Consider the following 20,871-nt stretch of genomic DNA (forward strand, 5'->3'; position numbering starts at 1 on the left):
GGAATTGAACTCAGGACCTTTGGAAGAGCAGGCAATGCTCTTAACCACTGAGCCATCTCTCCAGCCCCTGTTTTGTTTTTTTCAAGACAGGATTTCTCTGTAGCTTTGGAGCCTGTCCTAGAACTAGCTCTTCTAGACCAGGCTGGCCTTGAACTCACAGAGATTGGCCTGCCTCTGCCTCCTGAGCGCTGGGATTAAAAGCATATATCACCATGCCTGGATTTACCTGTAATTTTTGTTGCTGTTGTTGTTGTTGTTGTTTTGATCTTTGTTTTGTGACAGGGTTTCTCTGTGTAACAGCCCTGGATGTCCTGGAACTTGCTCTGTAGACCAGGCTGGCCGTGAACTCCCAGAAATCTGCCTGTCTCTGCCTCCTGAGTACCTGGCTTTACCTGTAGTCTTAAGTACCTGTTGCACAGCCTGTGCACCCACGCACCCACCTTCCGAAGCATGGCAACCAGGGAGGCTGCTTGTCCTGTTGTGTTTCTGTTATAGCTCCCCTCCCTCCTTTCTAGGGGGATGATGTAACTGGCAGGCTCCCAGGACAGCTTGGTGGGCAGCCCTGGCATCTAGGGACAGGCTCTAAAAGGATCCTCCAGGTGTTTGGAAGATGGAATCGCCCTATTGAAGGACCCTTATGAAGCAGAAGGCCCTATTCTTCTGTGTCCGGATGAATAAAGTGAGGCTCAAGGACACTGGCCGCTGTCCAAGGACACACAAAAGGTACAGCCTGTGACCTGGTCTGCCCAGCCTATCTCTACTTGACCTCCACCACCTTCTGTCTGTATACCAAGGTCACTCAAGTGCTGGCTTTGCATGGTGCTACCTTTAGTGGCTTTTGCCTACCCTTGTTATTTTCAAATAAGACACCTAGTTATGTCCTCCATGCAGGCTACGGTCCATTATTCCCTAGGCAGAGGTAGAAGGCTGGTGGGCTTAGCATTTCCTGATGTCCCTGGCTTGCCCCCATCTGCTCTAGGCCCAGAGACCCCAGATCACTTACGATGGCCTTTTCCTGCCGCTTCCTGGCATGCCGGGCACGTGGAGTTCCGTCTGAACAGGGACCTCTGCTCTCACGTCTGTCAGTAAACAAGCCAGATATAGTACTCAGTCTCACTCCGGCAGAAACCCAGCCCCAACTCTGTGGGACTGTACACTGGTCAGGTGTCCTCCGCTGGCTCCCAGGCTGAGAGTCCTGGGACTCACCTGGTACCTGACCTTCCAAGCCTCACCCTTCTCTCTACTGTCAGGGATAGAAAACCTTTTACTTCCTTGTCTTATTGACTGAATAGAAAAAAAAATCCCAGGTCTTACATATTTATATTTTATATTTCCATTTTCCAAAACAAAGTCCGAGCAAGGTTCAAGGTCCAGCTCGGACTTGCCCAAAATTAGAAATGGGAGAAGCCAGAGCTGGTATCAGGTCTGCTCTAGAACCACTGCCCTCTGATGGTTCCTACTCCAGCCCTGGAGCAGCCTTGTCCATTGTAAAACTCGACATCTACTCTTGTCCACATGGGGATGCAGCTCTACCCATGGCCTGCCCTTCCCCACATGAGTCTTTAAAAACATACAGCATAGAGGAGAAGAGGATGAGCATTTGAGGCACACAGCTTAAGCCCTGTTCTACTACCTCCCTGCAGAGGGTGACCTTGGGTCAGCCAACCAATCCTCTCGACGCACTTCTTCATGGGCAAAACAGGTATATAATATACCCAACTGTGCCCTCCTCCTTGGTCGTCTGTGAGCAGTAAATAAAAATCACTTAAATGCTTAGATTAGTACCGCTCATTTTTTTTTATTTATCTTCTCTGGCCTCGGTTTCCTCATTTATAAAACGGGGATGAGAAAGATGTGTGTCCTCTGACTGCATCTGAGATGCTTAACTAAATAACAGAAGGCAATGTGACTCACTAGCTTTCAAGCGCTCTTTGGTCAAGGACTATCATTCATTGAGACTACAGTTGGCGGGCCTTCCCTTCCATATGGAGGCTGGAAGTCAGGGGATTAAGTTGGCATTGTTCAGCAAGCCTCCATGATTTCTTGATAGCCAAGGGAAAGAAAGTTGGTTTAGGGAAGACTGTGGGGTGGTTGTCCAGGCTTTTCAGATATATAGCTCTATGGGCAGTTGAGCAGGAACTGGGGAAACCGAGTCACCCTCTCCAGTGAACAGAAACTGCTATACCTACACCGGGCCTACATCTGAGAAGAGGAAGCAGGAAATCTATAGTCTCAAGGAAGGTCTGGTCTCAGCTTCTGGGGCTCTGGAGTGCAGACCCTGTTCAAACTCATGGGCCAGGTGGAAAAGAAGTACTCAAGAACTCTAGGGCTGCCCTGGTGGATGGGTTCAACACTGGGGAAACTTCGGTGGCATTAGGAACAAACCTTCAGGGTGAAGGGATGTTTTGGCAGATTCCCAGGAAAGGATAAAAGAACCTGCTAGCAAGCCTTGAAGGGTTTTGCGAGACCACTGTGCTGGCGGCTTGTAAGCGAAACCTTGGGGAAGCCATCTGTAGCTAATGCTAAACTCAACACTTTTTGACACAGGTCTGTGGGGCATTCTTTGTGAACCCTCTAAAATGTAGTTTGATGAGGAGAGTGGCTTTAGCTTTCTTGGGGTCCTCGAAGAGCTAAGAGTAGAGATGTGTGCACATAAAGCTGAATCTAAGGAAAGGCATCTATGTCTGAATTCTGACCTCAGAGTTTGAAAGCTTTTTAGGAAGGCAAATTAGCCACACCCACAGACTCAGATACTCAGCATATTCCTGATGCAGCAGCAGCAGCAGCAGCATCTTAACAAATCCACCCACACCCTCACCAACTCCATAGCTCTGCTCCAGGCTGAAGAGTACCATCTAGTGGCCACCCAGACAACCTTAAGCACAGAGCTGAGAGCCTCCCAAAGACAAAGCTGGTCCCACTACCTGCTGTGATCAAAGCAAGTAGGAGCTGCTCTCCCACAAATCTGCCAAATTCAAGGTTTTTGCCTCGAATTCTTGATTCCTCTCGGTGATGGAGTGTGACCAGAGAGTTGGAAAATGAACTAAACCCTTACTTCTCTCCCAGTTGCTTCCTGTCACAGTGTTTTTGTTTTGTTTGTTTGTTTGGTTTGGTTTTTCGAGACAAGATTCCTCCGTGTAACAGCCCTGACCGTCCTGAAACTTACTTTGTAGACCAAGTTGGCCTCAAACTCACAGAGATCTGCCTGCTTCTGCCTTCCAAGGGCTGGGATTAAAGGCGTGCATCCACCACCGCCTGGCTTGTTGTGTTTTATCACGGCAATAGAAACCCCTTTCCAGGTCCAGGGCTCAAAGACAGGATGCTCAAAAGGGCTCCCAATGCTCCATGGCTCCCATGGGTCTTTAAGGGTCCGCTCACGGCAGCAAATAATGCAAGGCCAAGCTGGAGATAAACTTCAGCACTGCTTTCAGCGGGGTGCTTTTCAGAGCATAGGCTGAAATTACATCCACTCTTCTTTAACACATTAACCGCAAGTTGCTTTTTAACTATTTAAAAATAGTTACTACAACTATTTGTAGTTGTATAATACAACTACAAATAGTTGTTTGTATTAAAAAAAAATCTCTTGACAAATATGAAGCAGAAAACAAGGCTCAGGGTCATTAGGACCTAAAGCGGCAGGGCAGGTGGCCAGGAGGTAAGGATTCTTCCTTTGCAATAGACCCTGCCAGCCTTGACTTGGTTCAGACAGCCTGGTGCTTGAGGAGCCCATCTTATGGGCTTCTGATTAGGGCTGGGGCCTCACGTGAAGATGCAACTCAGTTTCAAAGCAAATTCCTAGGGTTCTCCCCGTCTGGCACCTAGTGGCTGCTCAGGTACCCATCTCCCCAGGGCCACCAAGCATACCTGAAGCTCTTCCGGGTGGCTGGTGACCAGGAGCTACAGGACGAGGAACCAGAACTGGAGCGGCTGCGGGAACAGAGCTGCCGGCTGGCCTTACTGGGTGGGCTCTGGTAGGGGCAGTGGTCAGAGCAGGGAGGGCTGACCCCTGAGTCCTCTCCTTCATCCTCCTCCTCCCTGCCCTCCTCTTCCTCCTCCAGCAGGAAGCTGCTCTCGCCACTGCTGCTGCTGTCGTCCTCAAACACGGTGTCGTACTCGGGGCTTTTACACGAAGCCAGGTCTTCGTCCTCCAGAGCGGTCTCCAGCAGCCCAAAGTGCTTTGTGAGGCTGGCACGGATCTCATGGTCTCTCAGCTGCATGCTGTCCTTAGGGGTAGAGTCACAGTTCTGCTCTGCCTCCCTCCTAGGGGTCTTTGTTTCAGTCGGCAAGGAGGCACCCTGCTGGGGCCAGTCATCAAGATGGACCCCAACTGGCTCCCAGGACCGCAGCACCTTCCTCTGCAGGGCAGCCTCTGGCCTGAGCACCTGGCAGTAATCATGGTCTCCAAAGGAGCAGGAGAAGGGACGCTTCTGCCCAGCCTGGGACACTGGCTGGGCCGTGGCATGCTGCAGATGGGACAGGAGCTCACTTCGCTCAGGGTGCCTCTTGGGCAGCTTGTGGGAGGCCCCTGGGGTGGCTGGGAGCTGAAGAGCCTCAGGGGAGGGGAGGCTGGGAGCTGTGTCTTGGCCTGGGCTGTGCTTGGTGTCCGGCTTGAAGGGGTCCTCCTCCATGGGCTTATATGGAGGTGTGGTGGGTGGAGTGAGTCCTACCCAGGCAAGAGGAGAGACAGGTGAGGGAATGGCAGGTCTCCTCAGAGGACAGTAAGAGCTCCGTTTGAGAGGACAAACAAGTGGCTGCCTGCTACAACATTCCTACAGGTGGATGGCATTCGTCACTAACTGGTCACCACGCCTAAGCCTGTATGCAGGCCTAGAATCCTCCTGTTCTTAGGAGCTAGCATGAGATGAGAGGCATTGGCCATCCCTTTGAGACTTGGCAATGGCAGCTAAGGTGTCCAGGTCAGAGATATCTGTCCTTGCCTTACAGCTAATTGTGTAAAGAGTCCTGGCTCAGAAGTACCCCAGCACAGAACAGGCAGGTACCACTGGTAAGACCACATCCTCAGTGTCCCTGATGCTACTGGCTCTGCCTCTGTCGTCCGTTCTTCCCAGTGCACCTCAGGGACTTGCTAAAATGCCGACTCCTTTCTCTCTTCCAAAGCCTATAAAGTAGGAACTAGGCACCTCTATGTTTTGGTCCTTTGGGGATGTTCTTTCTTCATCCCCACTTGTTCCTTTTGGCTAGACCAGGGGACCACAACTATACCCTGTACTTCTGTTCTGTCATACCTTTACTTACACCAATTCTTTGGCTAAGAACACCCTTCTTTGTTTGTCTTCCCAATGCCTGCTGGGCCTTCAACCCTTCAGTGGCCCCCTGTGCTGAGTACACCACAGTCTGACCAGGCCACACTGGCCCTCTTACGTCAGCAGAGTTTCTGCTCATACTTTGAAATGAGCACATGGCAAACCATGCTCCTGAGGGGTTAGCCTCACCAGACTGCAGTCTCCTCCAGAGCTGTGTCTATGTTTCCTGACCTCAGCATTACCTCTGCTGCTGGTACCAGCAGTGGAAGGGCTGGCCCTGGGCCTTGACCCTCTTCCCAGCATGCTCCCCACGCATCTCAATGCTAGGGTAGGTAGCTCATGAGGCAGAGGTCAGAAGTGCTCCTGCCCAGGGCCTTGCCAGCTCCCCACAGGCACCCCACCAGCCGAACCCCTAGCTCACCTGCCGTGCCACAAAGCTCCACCGTCAAGGACTCCTCATAGCTCTTCTTGCCAAGAGGGTCGCTGGTAGAGGCAGAGGGGACAGAAAGGGAAGAGACTGGTCAGTAGAAGGCTTCCAAAGCCCTAGACTTTTAGGGGGAGCAAAGGACTCAATGATAGACCCTGGTTCTGTCACGGAAAGGGGCCTAGAGAGAACTTGCTGAGGGGCCCTATCCTGGCTGTTAAGGAAACTCAAGCTGCGGTTTGGGGGAAGTATAGGCAAAGACTGGTATAGATTCCTTGTTTTATAGATGGAGCAACTGAGACCCAGAAAGGGAAGGGACTTGCTCCTATCTGACAGCATTGGCAGCCTCCAGTACCCCCACCCCAAAGAAGACTCTTCAGAGTCCTGGAGACAACAGCTTATGAAATGGGTCAACCCTCCATCTTTCCTCTCAGCTTGAGGAGGCTACCTCCTTAAAACACGCTCCATTTGGAAGGAGTCTGGATCTTGAGGGCTCGAGATGGCGATCAGGGCAGGGCTCGGGGGCTGATGACCTCCCACCCAAATGCACACATCTTAATCTCACAGAATAATATACCAATAATTTCTTTAAAAAAAAAATCTACCTTTGTGACAAGGCCAGCATGAGGCACCTGGGGGAGTCTGAAAAGACATAAAAGAAGAAAGAGAGAATAAGGGATAAGACTCCCCATATACATCACCATGAACACTCTCCCCTGTGTGTGTGTGGGGGGGTCCTCACATTTCCAGGGGCACCATGCACAGCTGCTCTTTTACATGACACATGGCCTTGGCCATCTAGGGAAATGGTCAGGAGCAATTCAAATACACCTTGCATTGCTGGGTCCCAGCCAGTAGATCTCCTTTCTTTGCAGAAATAAGGGATGGGCTAGGCAACCCTTGCTGGCCAAACAATGGCCAGACATTCTGAGCTTGAGGCCCCAGGGCCCAAGCTGTGATTCTAGATGGTTCTGGAGAGGGATCTTTCACTAAACAGCTCTGAGCCTAGGTCCTCAGTCTCTGCTTTCTATTTGGAACAGATCTGCATATGTAGCCCAGGCTGGTTTCAAACTCTATCTTCCTGACCCTGCCTAAGTATTGTGTTTATCAACATGCCTAGCTTGGTTTACTATTTTAATGACCTTCTTCTCTATCCCCAAGGAGGCAGGCCTCCTGTTCTTTATTCACTAGGCAGTGCTTTGATAGGCATGATGAAAATCTCGAAGAGCAGGTGTAGAAGATCTGCCCAATACCCCATTGTACAGAAAGGGCAGTGGAGAGCAGACGGAACCTCATCCAATACATAAAACTGAGGACTTGAATGCAGAGATCCCAGCTCCCAGTAGGGATGCTATGCCCACCCCACCCTTTCTTGTGGACCACAGACTACCTCTGGAAGGGGGCCGTGGGCAGCTTGGGTCCTCATCTGTGTCCCCACACCCACTCTCACAGGGGCTTTCCAGGACTGGGATCTGGGATCCCTGGGGGAGCTGCTGGTCTTGACTATCATCTGTGAGGCTGCCCAGTTCCTCCTCCAGGTTGTGGGTCTCTGTAGCCAGGCACATCGAAGGCAGAGCACCTAGGGGCTCATCAGTGTATGTTAGCCAGGGGCCCAGCTCTGGATTCAGTCTCCTGGAACGCCGCACGGGGCACACAGAGCTGTCCAGTTTCCTCCCTAGTTTGGTCCATGGCAGGCCACGGCCTGGTCTCTTCCTGCCCCACTCCTCTTCCTCCTCCTCTTTTTCTTCCTCCTCCTCCTCTTCTTCTTCTTCTTCTTCTTCTTCTTCTTCTTCTTCCTCATCTTCCTCCTGCTTTTGCCTGGTAGGTTGACTGACATCCCGCTTCACCTCCAGCCTCAGAGGACGCAGGCTGGGTCTAGGCCCAGTGCTCTTAGGGGAAGCTGTGATTCTCACCTCTTCTGCCATGGTAGAGTGGGCAGGGGAGGGCTGACTGTCTTTGGGGGGCTTGGGCCTGGACTGGGGTGTGAGGGAAGCATAGACAGGCGTGGCCAGGCGGTAGGGCTTGCTGACATCACAGAGGACATCTTGAGCCAGAAGTTCCCTTAGGATAGAGAACTCAGTCCAGGTGGCTTTGGGGGGATGCCGGGACCGGGGTGGGACCTGCCTGGAGGGGCTGCTGCAGGGCTGGGGGACCAGCTCTGGGGCCCATTGGGGCAGCTTCCTCTGGGGCAGGCAGTAGGTGTGCATGTAGCGAATGAGTTGTACCATGGACCTCACATCCTCCTGGGGAGCCTGGGCACAGCTGGGGCTAGCCCTGTCCTGTGCTAGGGAGTCTTGGGGAGAGGCTGGAGCTGGCCAGGGGCTCGGGCAATCCTCCCCCACCTCCTCATCCTCCTTGGAGAGGAGCTGAGTACTTGGGCGTGGGGTTGGAGTTTTCACTTTGGGGCAGGGCAGCACCGAGGTGAGGTGCTTATGCAGTTCTGTACAAGGCCGACTCTGAGACCGCGGCATGGGGATCTTCTTGTCCTGGATGCCATCCGCCTGGAGAAGGAAATAGGCCACGGTGAGCAGGGAGGGGAGCAATGCTTCTCCCTCTGCCTGTTCTGGAAGCCAGCAGACCCAGCATCTTTTCTCAGGACCGTGGGAATGGCCTGTTCCTTCACTTCACCCCCAGTCTCCAGCAGGGCTGGTCCTGGCAAACTGAATTGCTGAGGAAGAAAGTGGCCGCCAGACTTCTACAGGGCTCCCAACCTTGGAGCCTCTGCAGATCCTTCAACAAAAAGAACAGGGTGAGGACAGGTAAGGGTGTCATCTTTTGTACGCCACGTTTTAAAGTGGCCAGCAACTCCTCAGAAAAGAAATCCGAAAACCTCAGTATGAAATGGACAATGACCTCTACAGCCAGTGATGATCCTGTCCCCATCTGTCCCCTGCTCTAGTGCGTGCCAAGATCTGTGTCAAACCTCACAGGCCAAAACACTCGAATGTGGGAAAGTGCAGGGTCCTTTTCAGAGCCTCCAACTATGCTGCTTCCAAGAAGTAATACCCAGGATTTTGCCTCAGTCAGGGCTGTGTGAGGACAGAGGGAGAAACTCAGGTTGACTGAATCTGCCACTCCTAGCCATGGGTGACAGCCACCTGGGGGCTCAGGTCATCTCTGAGCATATGCAGAAATACCTTGACACAAGGCCGCTGGCTTCTGGACCTGAGGCTGGCCTGGGACCAGGTGGCCTCCTCCTTCAGAGCGTCAGAGCTTGCTGTTGGGGAGGATGTGGTCAGGAGGAGCTTCTGCAGCTGGGAAGAGGGGAAGAGGGGAAGAGGGGGGAGAGGCTAGGGCCAAGCACACTCCGAGACACAGGGCACCACATGCCAGCCGACTATGCCCTGGCCAGGGCCAGAGACCCCAAGGAGCTAGGTAATGCAGAAAAGAAATTGACGTCTACCAAACTCCCAAACACCATTATTCCACAGAGAGCAAAGTCAGTGACCCAGAAGAGCAGGTCTGGGTGCTGCCTGCTCATTTCACTGTGAGGACAATGTCAGTTCATTCCGTGTGCCTGTAATAGACAGACATGTATGTATACATAGACACGCAGATGGAGAGGTTAGAGACCAAAACGATGCTCAATATAGGTTCTCCTCTGTCCATGACATTTAAAAATTTATTTCTTTAACTAAATACACAGTACTCATAAATGGTGTGTGTATGTGTGTGTGTGTGTGAAATACTAAAAGGTAGACAATTAAAAGCAAATCTCCTTCCTTCTCAAGGTCCTTTCTCTAGAGGCAACTTCCATTACTTTCCTGTGAGCCTTCATGAGGTGGGCTTTTAATCATACAAGAATACACACACACACACACACACACACACACACACACACACACACACATGGTGCATGTTACCTCCAACACACTCAACTGCTTCTATACAAGTAAAAGAATGCTAAATTTTAGTTTGTCCTTTCTTCACCTATTTTTTCATCTGCATGCGTGTGGGGGCAGTGTTGTTGGGATACCTTAGCACACTGTAAACCCCGAGATTACACTAATTAAGTACAATCAACCTTGGGTCAAGAGGCGGAGCCAGCAACTAGTTGCCAGGAAGTGGCCATAGAGAGCAAGAGGGAGTCAGGAAAACAAATAGGGAAATGCACAGGAAGTAGTAGGGTAAGACTTTGAGTTTGGGACCCTTTTTGGTTTGGATGGCAAAAGAGAAGTTCTCTTTCTGGGATGTTGTCAGCTAAGGAGGAAGATCAGCTCCTGGCCTCTCTGAACTAGCAGGTTTTCAACTCAGCATCTGACTCCCGAGTCTTTATTAGTAAAATCATAAGATTAAGGTTTCGTTTGCACAGGGTCACCCCTATCCCAGGCTGGCCTCAAATTTTATAGTCAAGGATGACCTGAACTTCTGAGCTTCCTGCCTCTACCTTCTACATGCTGAGATTTCAGGCCTGCATAAACCATCACACCCAGTTTTATGGGCTTCCTATGTGCCGGGCAAGTACTCCACCTATTGAGCTACCCCCCTCTAGTCCTCAGACAGCTTTTGAAATACTGTTGAAGCTCTCCCGCTGGCAGGGGCACAGTTCATCCACCTTGAGAGTGCAGAGGCTGAAGAAAAACAGGCTCCTCCACTCCAGCCAAGAGTGAGAACAAGGCAGGAAGTGTCTTGTATGATAGCACCAGGTGCCTCCTGGGGAGCATGCCTTCCTAGTACCCCAGCGGAGAGCCCCAAAGACCCAAGAGTTAGAGAAAGACGACACCTGAACTCCGAGTAGCTAGAGATTACCTAGACTGCAAACACCACGCTCATGCGCACACACACACGCACACACGCATGCACGTACATACCACTCTGCACCCTGGGCCAACAGGGACTAGATCTGGTTCTAGTCACTTCAGCCCCGTTGCAGGCAACACCCCGAGCAACCTATTTTCTTCTCTGCCCTGATACAAGGGGCGGGGGGGGGGCACCCAAAACCACTGGATCTGACACTTTTTAAAAACACCTCTGAGAGTCCAACCCTGAGAGACACTACTGACCTCACGATATGCGGAACTACAAGAGAGGCTCACTAGTCGCCCAAGTCCACACAGGCAAGTTCTTTGGAATTCAAGGCAAGGCCTAGGATCTGTGTGACTTCTCTGCCCCGCCCTGCCCCCCCCCCCCAGAACTATTATTATGCCGGAAGACTTGACATTTAGTCTGCTTTCCATAAGCCTAACCCAGTGTGGGGAAACAGAATCAATCGGGCAACCAGTATGCAAAGTAGGCAGAATTGAAGGCTCAGGACTAGGACAACCTGTGACCAGCAGGGGTTGCTCTCTCCCTTCACAAAGTTTCCTGCAGTGGCCTGGTACAGAAATAACACTGAGAATTCTTCCTACTAATGGCCTAGTCAGGCTCTGACTCAGCCAGTGTGTCTTAGGTGGGCCTATACGTTAGGCACTGTTCTAAATATTGCCCGGTATTACCCACTGTAATTCTCCCGACAGCCTTTGACCCGGGCCCTATTATCTACTCCCAGGGATCAGAAAGCTGAGTCATTGATAGGGTGTGTGCCTGAGGACCCACAAGCTCTCATTGGAAGGCTGAAATTCAAATCAAAGCAGTCTCTTTCAGTCTGGAAGGCTGCGGGACCCCACAAGAGGAAGCCATAATGGGAGCTGGAACACAGTATGTATTGGAACATAGCAGACACTTGGTAAATGTTCCCCCCAGTGCCCTGGGCCCCAAAGGCTGCAGAAGAGAAGGCATGGCACCCTAGTGCACAAGTCAGTACACATGGGGTCTAACTTGGTTGGCATGACGACCTGCCATGAGACTCCTCCCCCAGGCCTTACTTTCCCCAGAGCAGAACTCGATGCTCATGGAGGGCCTTTCCAGGATCTGAGAGCCCTCCAGCTCTGACAGGCTCTAGATCTCCAGGTGAGTCTCAGCAACACTAGAAGTGGCAGTTACAGAAAGTGGAAGGAAGCCCCGCATTCATACAAAGCTTTGGTAGTCTGAGCCAGAATCCAAGGCAAGTGTCCTCAATAAGTTGGGAGGTCCAGACCCTTGCAAGACCAGTTAGCGCTGGTCTCTACTGCCACATCTCCACATACATTTAATTTACACTTGTTGGTGTGAAAACTGGCACGACCTCTTCAAAGTATAATGAGCCAGAATTTGCATTTCTAGAATTTACGGACTCATACAGGGCAACCAATGATTTCAGTACTGTGAGTGGCAATGGAGGGGTTGACAACGGATGTCCATCAGTCAGCAGGGGAACAGTTGGTTACATGATGACACATCCTTACCTGGAAGTACCACACAGCCACCCAGGAGGAGGCAAAGCCCCACACCCTCATCTGAAGACTTTCCAGAACACACTGCTCCGAGGGAGAAAGGTGCAGAACAGTTTATAACGTAGGCTCTGCTGGTTTTGTAGTTCGAAAAAAAAAAAAGGTGAAGAGGAAAGTCATGTAACAGATCAGTAACCATGGTTACTTCTGGGGAAGGCAATTGTGAGAGGGCTAGGAAGGTTTTGCTTTTAACTGTCCACGTTTCTGTTTCCTGCTTGGGTTTTTCTCCTCTGTGTGCTATCACCGTGAAAATGTTTGTGTGTAATTTTAAGGTTTAAAACAGAAATAGAACCAAGCCTAACGCCACTGTCCAGGCAGGAAGGGTGAAGGCCCGGCGAGACCTCGCACTCCAGGCTCTCCGCAGAAGCCATGTGCTGGCGCTCAGGGACCCTGACTGAGCTGGAACTGACAGCGTGGGACAACCTGACAACAGCCCGAGGCCACAGTCCTCACCATAGAAAGCTCATCCACTTCAGACACTGGGGACAGAAGCCTCTCCAGGGCGGGGCTGGGGGGCGCAGATAAGGGGGCAGGTGAAGCTGGGTCACAGGATGGTGTGTCTCCTTCATCCAGCCCCGGGAAGGCAGCCAGCCCCACATCATCTTCGGGGATGTCATCCAGGGTCTTGGTGAGCGCAGCCAAGAGAGCTTCATTCTCACTATCAATCTGGATGGAAGAGACAACGGGGCGGGGGGGGGGGGGGGGGAGTTAGCCGCTGTGGGAGACTCAGCTGTTCTGTGTACCCCGATAAACCACCACTGCCTACTTGCCACCCCACCCCATCCCTTAACCTGACAAATCTGTTCCATATTCCTGGAACATCACAAACTCAGTAAAGAGGTTGTCAGCTCTGAGGACCGCAGATTTTGATAAGCAGGCTATGGGAAGGGCCTTGCCTGGAGTCTCAGTCTTGGCTCTGCTGCTCCTTGAGCTGTGACCTGGGCAGAAGGCAGCCTGCCTGAAAATACCTGCCTCTTCTGTCAGAGACTCGGGTCCTCTCCATCATTGGCAGCAGGGTCTCAGCCCCTTGACCCTGGAGGCCTGGACTGGGCAGAGCCCAACTGTGGATATCACAACTACAGCACTGGAAGCCTGCTTGGGCTTTCAATGGGGTCCTGGGGCTTGTTCTCTTGGCTTGCTCAGGGAGAGGCCCGGGTGCTGGGCTCTGAAGCTGCTGACTCACAGAGACCACACTTACCAACTGTGGGTTCTTGGGTAAGTTAGCCCTCACCTGCCACATAGATACCAGACAGGACTCACTCCAAGAGGAGTGGGGGGCGAGGGAAAGCTGGTGGGGGGTGGTCACAGGTAAGGTGCTTAGATGCAGTACCTGACACAAAGCAAGCACTTACCTTGCTATGCTATACCTGCTAACTATACCGCCACTTACTGTTGGTTTGTTTTCTTATGAATGCCTGGCCTTAGCTTGGCTTATTTTGTTTTTGTTTTTAGAGATAGGTTTTCTCTGTGTAGCTTTGGTGCCTGTCCTGGAACTTGCTCGTGTAGACCAAACTCACAGAGCTCTGTCTGCCTCTGCTTCTTGAGGATTAAAGGCACACACCATCACTGCACAGCCTAAGCTTGGCTTTTTTTCTAGGCAGCTTTTTTTAAAACTTAAATTATTCTATCTACCTTTTGCCTCCAGGCTTATTCTTTTCTCTATTCTCTATTCCCCTTTTTCTTTCTTACTCTGTAGCAGACAGTATGGCTGAATGGTTGGCTCTTCTCCTTCTCCTTTTCTAGCTCCTCCCTCTTGTTCCTCTATTCTCTCTGCCTGGTAGTCCCATCTACTTATCTTTCCTGCCTAGCCATTGGCCACTCAGGTCTTTATTAGACCAATCAGGTGTTTTAGACAGGCAAAGCAACACATCTTCATAGAGATAAACAAATGCAGCATTAAAGAATGCAACTCAGGGGCTGGAGAGATGGTTCAGTGGTTCAGAGTACTGACTGCTCTTCCAGGGGACCCGGGTTCAATTCCCAGTACCCACATGGCAGCTTACAACTGTCTGAAGATCCAGTTGCAGGGGATCTGACACCTTCACACCAATGCACATAAAATAAAATTAAATAAACCATAAAAAATATTAAAAAAAAAGAATGCAACACATCTGGGCAGTGATGGTGCACGCCTTTAATAGCACCACTCTGGGAGGCAGAGGCAGGCGATCTCTGTGAATTTGAGGCCAGCCTGGTCTACAGAGCAAGTTCCAGGACAGCTAGGGCTGTGACATAGAGAAACCCTGTGTTGAAAAAACAAAACCAGACAAAAAGAATGCAACCCATCCTTGAATCATTAAACAAACATTCCACTGCATAAACGAACGTAACACATCTTCAAATATTCCATAGCAGCCACCATTCCAGTGACAGCGACGCGAGTCAGTCCCCACCTCACGCCCTTCCTTCCCTTCCCATCATATGCTGCGCTGCATCCAGCACACCCAGAACACCACACCCCTGCCCTCCTAGAGTCTGGCTTTTGCTGATGAGTGGAGCTGGACAGGAGAACAAGGGAGTACCTTTCAGAGCTGGAGAGGGGCTGGAGGAAGCCAGGGGATGCTGGGATAGCTAAACAAACTAACAAGCAAACAAAACAAACAGCAGCAGCAACAACAACAACAACAAATCCAAGAAGATTGCAGGCTGCCTAGAGTGGCCAGGAACTTTCTCTGAACAGCCGACACTTAAAGCAAAAGGCTGAGAAAACAAGGCTCAGGCTAAGGGGAGACCTAGGGTAATGGCCTAGGCTTGAGAGGAACTGGAAAGCTCTGTCGGTAGCATCTAGGAGCTCACACAACACCCTTTTGAGGGGAGCATGATTCTAATCTCCATTTTGCAGAGAAAACTGGTGCACAGATGGACCAGAACCCCGCCTTCCCTGCCCTCTCCAACCCCTGAGTTGCCTCACTTGGGTCCCAAGCTTGAGGCTGGGGCCACAGACCACACTGCTTCTAGATTTGGCCAAGCAGTCAGAAACCCTGATTCCCTGGGTCTCTGCTGGCAGGAGCACATGCTGTCACATGCTCCCTTCTGAGGCATGCTTTCCCATCCCGGGCCTAGCTGTTTATCTTTTCTTCAGGAAGTTCATCTGAAATACACATCTCGTGATGGCCTTTCAGCTGCATTGAATCTGTTTAGGCCATAACCTTCCAGTCAGGGCAGCAGCTGAGTAACTCAAACGGGGACTCGGGGAGAGGAGAATAAATGTGTTTGTAATTTTTAGAACAGAGCTAAGAATAAAAAATAAAGTCAAAAGAAGTTGTTAGTGGATCTGAACCAGGGCTCTGTGGACTCTGAAGCTATGGGGATTCAAGTGACTGACCCCCACCAGAAAGACTCCCCCAATCCTCAGGCAAGACTTCACAATGCTCTATTTCCAGAACACTTGCTAACTCGATGGGGAATTAAGAACCTGGGGCTTGGACCCAGTGATATTTAGGGGATGACCAAACGGAACTCTGCCACCAGGGTGGCCCTAAATCTGCACAAGGGGAGACATAACCCCAGGGCCTCTCCTAGTTCCAAGTCTGGGGTCTGAGAAGCAGCAAAATTGCTGAGCGAAGGAAACCGATCGGGAGCAACAGGGAGACAGACTGACTTCAGTTTCTTGGGTTCTAGTCACTCGGAATGACGTCATCAGTACTCGGAGGAATGAGAATTCCCAGGGTGCCATAAATTATCGCACATAACAGAATGTAAGGGCTTTCCAGTGGCCGGGGCGTCAGACAAGCGGTATGCGTGTTCTAGCTCATCTGCTGCATGGATGACTTCATGCCAGAGCTCTGGTAACATAGGCGGGCTCTAGGCAACAACCTCAACCAGTTACAGCTAGGGCTCCTTGGGAAGCCTGCCTGCCATTCTTTCCACAGGTGGGCTGAAGCCCCAGAACAAAGGCCTGCCAAAGTCACATAGCAAGCCAGGGCAGGGCCACGGATGCGAGAACCCTAACTTACAGAGCACAGGCATGGGGTGGAGAGGAGCACAAAATGGCAGAGACCATGACGAGGCTGGGTGTAAGCCTCAGAGACTAACAAAAGACTTGTTCCTTGATCCCTCTCCCTGAGCTGCCTAGCTCTGGAATGGCTGGGTGGGGTTAGGAGAAGGGCCACCTTCCCCACGCTGCTGTCGCTCCTTCCAGGCCTCCTGGCTGCCCTATAGGCGCCTTTTGATATCATTGGAGCTGGCCACCTCATCCTGCCTGGGCCCATTAGCTTGCTCCCCCTGCTCGGCTTAGAAGCAGAGTGAAAATTAATGGAGAGTTAATCAGCTGAGAAAGGGATATTAATAGACTTGCCCCGCCCCCAGCCTTCCCCGGCTCATCTCAGGCTGGAGGAAAAGGAGCCTTGCAGAAACCTGAGTGAAATGCTCCATTTGGGGATGGGAGTGGCTTGAAGGAATGGGACAGAGCAGCACAGAGAGCCAAAAGAACACACAGAGATCCCTGCCTGTCCAAGGAAGCCTTCGTGAGTTTGTAGACACTGAGGAAGTCACCCACGGCCCAGCATGCCCTTCTAAGAGGGTCCACAAATTCCCAGCATCTTTAAGGACTGGTGACGTCCTCTATCCTTACCACACCAAGAAATAGTGATACAGCCCCTGTTCCCTCTTCATTCCTCACATAGGGAAACTGAGGCCCTGTAAAAGGAAGCTTGCCAAGGCCGCATAGGATGAAATAACCAATCATCTGCCTATTCTAAGAACGTTCACTAAGTGCCTGTCATACCCGGGTCCCAAGACTTTGGGACATACAGAAAATGGAAAGCAATGCCCATGTCCCCAAATCTTGTCAACCCTCAGTACAATAGCTTGCTCTCCTTTCTCTTAGTTTGTTGCTGTAGCAACGGTGCCATTAGATTGTCAGAACAGGGCACTGACTCCATTGTGCCCCCCTCACAGGATGAAACTGTCTAAGTTAATGGCAGAAGGAGGATCAGAACCAATGGACCCTGGGTCTCAGTTCATGGTTTTAAAAGAGGTCATAACACCTACTAACTGGACCCTTACCATGTGCCAAGATTTCAGAAATGAGCAAACCATTGTCTTCAGGGAGAGCACAGACAGAGATGAGTGTCCATGAGCAGAAGTGATCAGGAGGGGTAACCCATGGCTTTATTTATATGGTGACTATTTATTAGGGCTGGGCACAATGCTAGACACAGCCAGGGTAAAGTCCCAGGGTACAATATGCAAACTGAGAACACAGCCCCAGAGTTCACGAAGGGGTGGAGGGATGCCACACAGACAGTGATGGTGACAGACTCTAGTCACATCATCACCTGTGCAGCAGGTGCAGCTGTGTGCAATGGCCGGGGGAAGTGGGCGTGAAGGGGAGAGGTCCTGGTGTAAGCGCTCAGCCCACTGTGAGGACTGACTGCTCACTGAGCTGGGAGCCTCCTCAGGCTCCTTCAGCTCTGAGCTCATCGCACCCGTGACATGACATCTCCCGAGGACTGCCGAGGCTCTGGCTAGGAGCAGTAGGTGTGGGGCCTGTGTAGTCTCCCCGGTTTGGTCTCCAGCAGCACGCTGACCCCACTCTTACATGAGCTCTCTGCAATCTGAAAGCCTTTTTGAAAAACATCTGTTCCCTAAGAGAGAGGGGAGCAACGTTGTTTTGGCACCGTGTTTAAGTTCAGAGTTTGTTTGTTTAATGGAGAAGGCTGGTGAGACAGTAAAGCATTTGCCTTGTGAGCAAGAGGACTGAGTTTAAGGCTCATGTTTAAAACAAAGGAAGGAAGGAAGGAGGGAGGGAGGGAGGGGGAGAGGAGGAGGGAGGAAGGAAGGAAGGAAGGAAGGAAGGAAGGAAGGAAGGAAGGAAGGAAGGAAGGAAGGAAGAGTGGCAGAGGGGGGGGGGGAGGGAGGGAGGGAGGGGGAGAGGAGGAGGGAGGAAGGAAGGAAGGAAGGAAGGAAGGAAGGAAGGAAGGAAGGAAGGAAGGAAGGAAGGAAGAGTGGCAGCATGTACCATGTACTTGTTATTCCAGGATTGGCAAGTGGAAACAGGTGATTTCTAGGCAATACATGGTGAGGCCCTGTCTCTAAAACAAACACAAAAAGCAAGATATATGATGCCTGAGGAATCACAGAGGTGGTCCTCTGACCTCCATATGCATGCATACACACACACACACACACACACACACACAGAGACAGAGACAGAGACAGAAAGATCTCAGATGGAGCCAGACAGGGCCAGGGCCAGCTCTCACAAGATTGGTAAAGGAATTCCATATAGCAGTACAGGTTGTGGGCTCAAATTAGAACCTTTGCCCTGATCCTTCCTTGCTGTGTGACCTTGAACCCATCACTCCAGCTCTCTGAGCTTTATTTTCCTCGCCCATAAAATGAGTGATTAACAATATACAATTTATACGTTAGAACCCTCTCAAGGAAAACGCGTACTATGCACAGGACTCCATGGTGAGGTCCCGATTACCTATCCTTCCTTCCCAGCACTGCAAACTCCCAGGGGCTGTTCCAGGATCACTGCTTCTGCCCTTCCATTCCCTGCTCCCCTGCTAAGTACAAGAGGCCTTTTCCTGACACCAGCCTCCAGCCATCCTCTGCCCTGTACCCTGGGAGTCCCTACTGTTGACTTATATGTTTGCTAATCTAGGGATGTCTCCTCCTCCAGACTTTGAGTCTACTTACTGATGACCTCAGCTCCTGACAAACCGAGGGCTTGACAGGCCGCTCTGGAAGGACAGACAAGCTCCCTCTGCAGGACTGTCTGAGATGCACAATGGCTTACAAGCCCACATGCGTGCGGTACAGTGCTGCCTAACCACCACAGGGGCACACTGAGCCTAGGAACCTGCCTCAGCTTCAACACGGTGAGTCTTACTTCATCTGTATCCATGCAGTGCATCCCCTGCCTCAACCAACACACACAAGCAAATGTCTGTAGAACTTGCTTTGTTTTGCAGAACAGCCCAGACATCTCATGCTATTAGTCTCTTGAAGAAGCCTTCTTAAAAGGAACGCTAGCCATCATGTGCCTGGGGCTGGGTGCCCAAGCCACTGGGACTGAGAGTACTCTGCAGAATGGCTGGTTTGGTTGAACCTCTGGGGGCTCTTTCCGGTAAGAGCTGCTGGGAGGACAGAGTGAGGCAGAAACAGTACTGCAGAGACACTCAGTACCACAAGCCCCATCCCAGAGGCCTAGTCATAAAGTCCTGGCTCGGAAAGCAGGTCGGCTTTGTATTTCTGGGGCTGTTGTTTAGGGCACAGCATGGGAATCAGGGGCGGGGGGGTCCCACCTGGAAGAGCTCGGCGTCATCAGGGCTGTACTGGCTGGGCTCTGTCTCTGAGGTCTCCGGGCACCACTGCAGCTCCCCGAAGCACGCGGCTGAGTCAAAGTCACTGGTGTCCAGCTGGGAGAGGTCGAGCTCTGGCAGGTCAGCACACAGCTGTTCCTCCCCGGATTCCCCACCCTGAGGAGACAGGAGGGAAAGAGGTGGTCAGAGCTGACTGTGGCCACACCCAGCCAGGAACCTGCTCATTCATAGGGTTGTTGATCTGGACCCTCTACCAAGACCCAAATTTGCCAAATAACCAATAAGTGTAAAGATCTGCCTCATTCCTTATTGAGCCTACTAGAAGATAAGGTGGGCTCTGCAGCACAAAGCCCCGCTACCCTCCTTCCTTTCCCTCTGTACTCCTACACATCCCTCAAGGCCCTGCCTGCACAGCATGTCTTTCCTCTCACGAGGACTGCTTTGCTGAAAACTTTATTAGCGCCAGTAAACAGTTACCATTTTATATAAGTGCCCCTCACCTGGAACGCAATGCCTCATGGCTAATGTCCTTTTTTAATAATCACAGAACAGAACAAGAAGCTAACAATGTCTGACACTGAGTGATTCCCAAGCTTTCGTGAGACACCTAAGTCCACAGGCGTGTTGGGGGATTATTTATAATGTCTGAAGTGTGGAAGACCACCTAGAAGATAAGTTGGAAAGAAAACCATAACACGCCTCTATTACAGAATATCACAGTCCTATCGAAAAGAATGAGGCCGATCTAGGGATCGTCTTGGAGATGTGCCAGAGAAAAACCTAAGCTGCAGAAGAGACTCATGCAGCAGGCACTCCCAATGCATAGGGGAGGACATGGCAACCATGCTGCAGGCTTCCCCTATAGGATAGCATCCATGTAAGCTCACGGGAAGAGGCCTGCAGAGTCCCTCACTCATCTGCAGCCAGGTGAGGGAGGGAGGAGGTTTCAGGGGACTCTGGCAGCAGCACCACCCTGATCATCAGCCAGCTCATCCTCATTTCCTGGGAATTTTTTCCTTTTCTTTTTTAAAAAAAATTATTTATTTTAAGTACATCAGTGTTTTTGCTTACAGGTATGTCTTTTTGAGGATGTCAGATCCCCCCAGAACAGGAGTTACAGACAATATGAGCTGCCATGTGGGTGCTGGGAATTAAACCCAGGTCCTCTAGAAGAGCAGACAGTGCTCTTAACTGCTGAGCCATCTCTCTAGCCCCATCTGGAGGATTTTATTTTCAATGCGGACCCTCGGGCCAGCCCACCTCTGCTGGGTCACAAGCTGTTGATTTTCTCACTAGTACCCAGAGTCACCCATTACCAATTATGGGACTTCCCTGATGTTCAGAAACCCTCTAGGCAGCCGGGATGGGACTGCAGTGGAACACCACAGATCTGAGGAAGGCAGCTGAGGCCTGGCTTTCCAGAGTCTAAATTTCTACTCATCAGCCATAAGCCTGATAGGGAAGGCCATTCGCATGACCCTCTGAAACCCAACTGTCTCACTATAAAATGGATACAGTACCAGGCTTACAGGCAATTGAGGTGGTGTTACAGTTCAGCCCAGTAAGTACTCAATAAATGTCAGCTAAGGGCAGGGTAG

The 20,871-nt window shown here is 51.2% G+C and overlaps 1 protein-coding gene across 2 annotated transcripts in view; it reads right to left on the bottom strand.

Moving 5' to 3' along the window:
* The window catches only part of Ppargc1b (PPARG coactivator 1 beta), a 108,541-nt gene that overhangs the window by 11,810 nt on the left and 75,860 nt on the right, over nucleotides 1–20,871 (bottom strand). Inside the window, exons 2-9 of one of the 2 annotated variants that reach the window (XM_013349582.2) lie at nucleotides 19,256–19,429; nucleotides 12,453–12,665; nucleotides 8,829–8,945; nucleotides 7,082–8,192; nucleotides 6,297–6,333; nucleotides 5,689–5,750; nucleotides 3,868–4,666; nucleotides 1,004–1,079 (exon numbers count right to left, since the gene is read on the bottom strand). In XM_013349582.2, the coding sequence (XP_013205036.1) occupies nucleotides 1,004–1,079; nucleotides 3,868–4,666; nucleotides 5,689–5,750; nucleotides 6,297–6,333; nucleotides 7,082–8,192; nucleotides 8,829–8,945; nucleotides 12,453–12,665; nucleotides 19,256–19,429 (2,589 nt within the window). The remainder of the gene's footprint in view (nucleotides 1–1,003; nucleotides 1,080–3,867; nucleotides 4,667–5,688; nucleotides 5,751–6,296; nucleotides 6,334–7,081; nucleotides 8,193–8,828; nucleotides 8,946–12,452; nucleotides 12,666–19,255; nucleotides 19,430–20,871) is intronic. The other variant, XM_013349583.2, reaches the window with a different exon arrangement.

Source organism: Microtus ochrogaster, chromosome 18 (genome assembly GCF_000317375.1).
Source record: "Microtus ochrogaster isolate Prairie Vole_2 chromosome 18, MicOch1.0, whole genome shotgun sequence".
Classification (NCBI taxonomy): Eukaryota; Metazoa; Chordata; class Mammalia; order Rodentia; family Cricetidae; genus Microtus; species Microtus ochrogaster.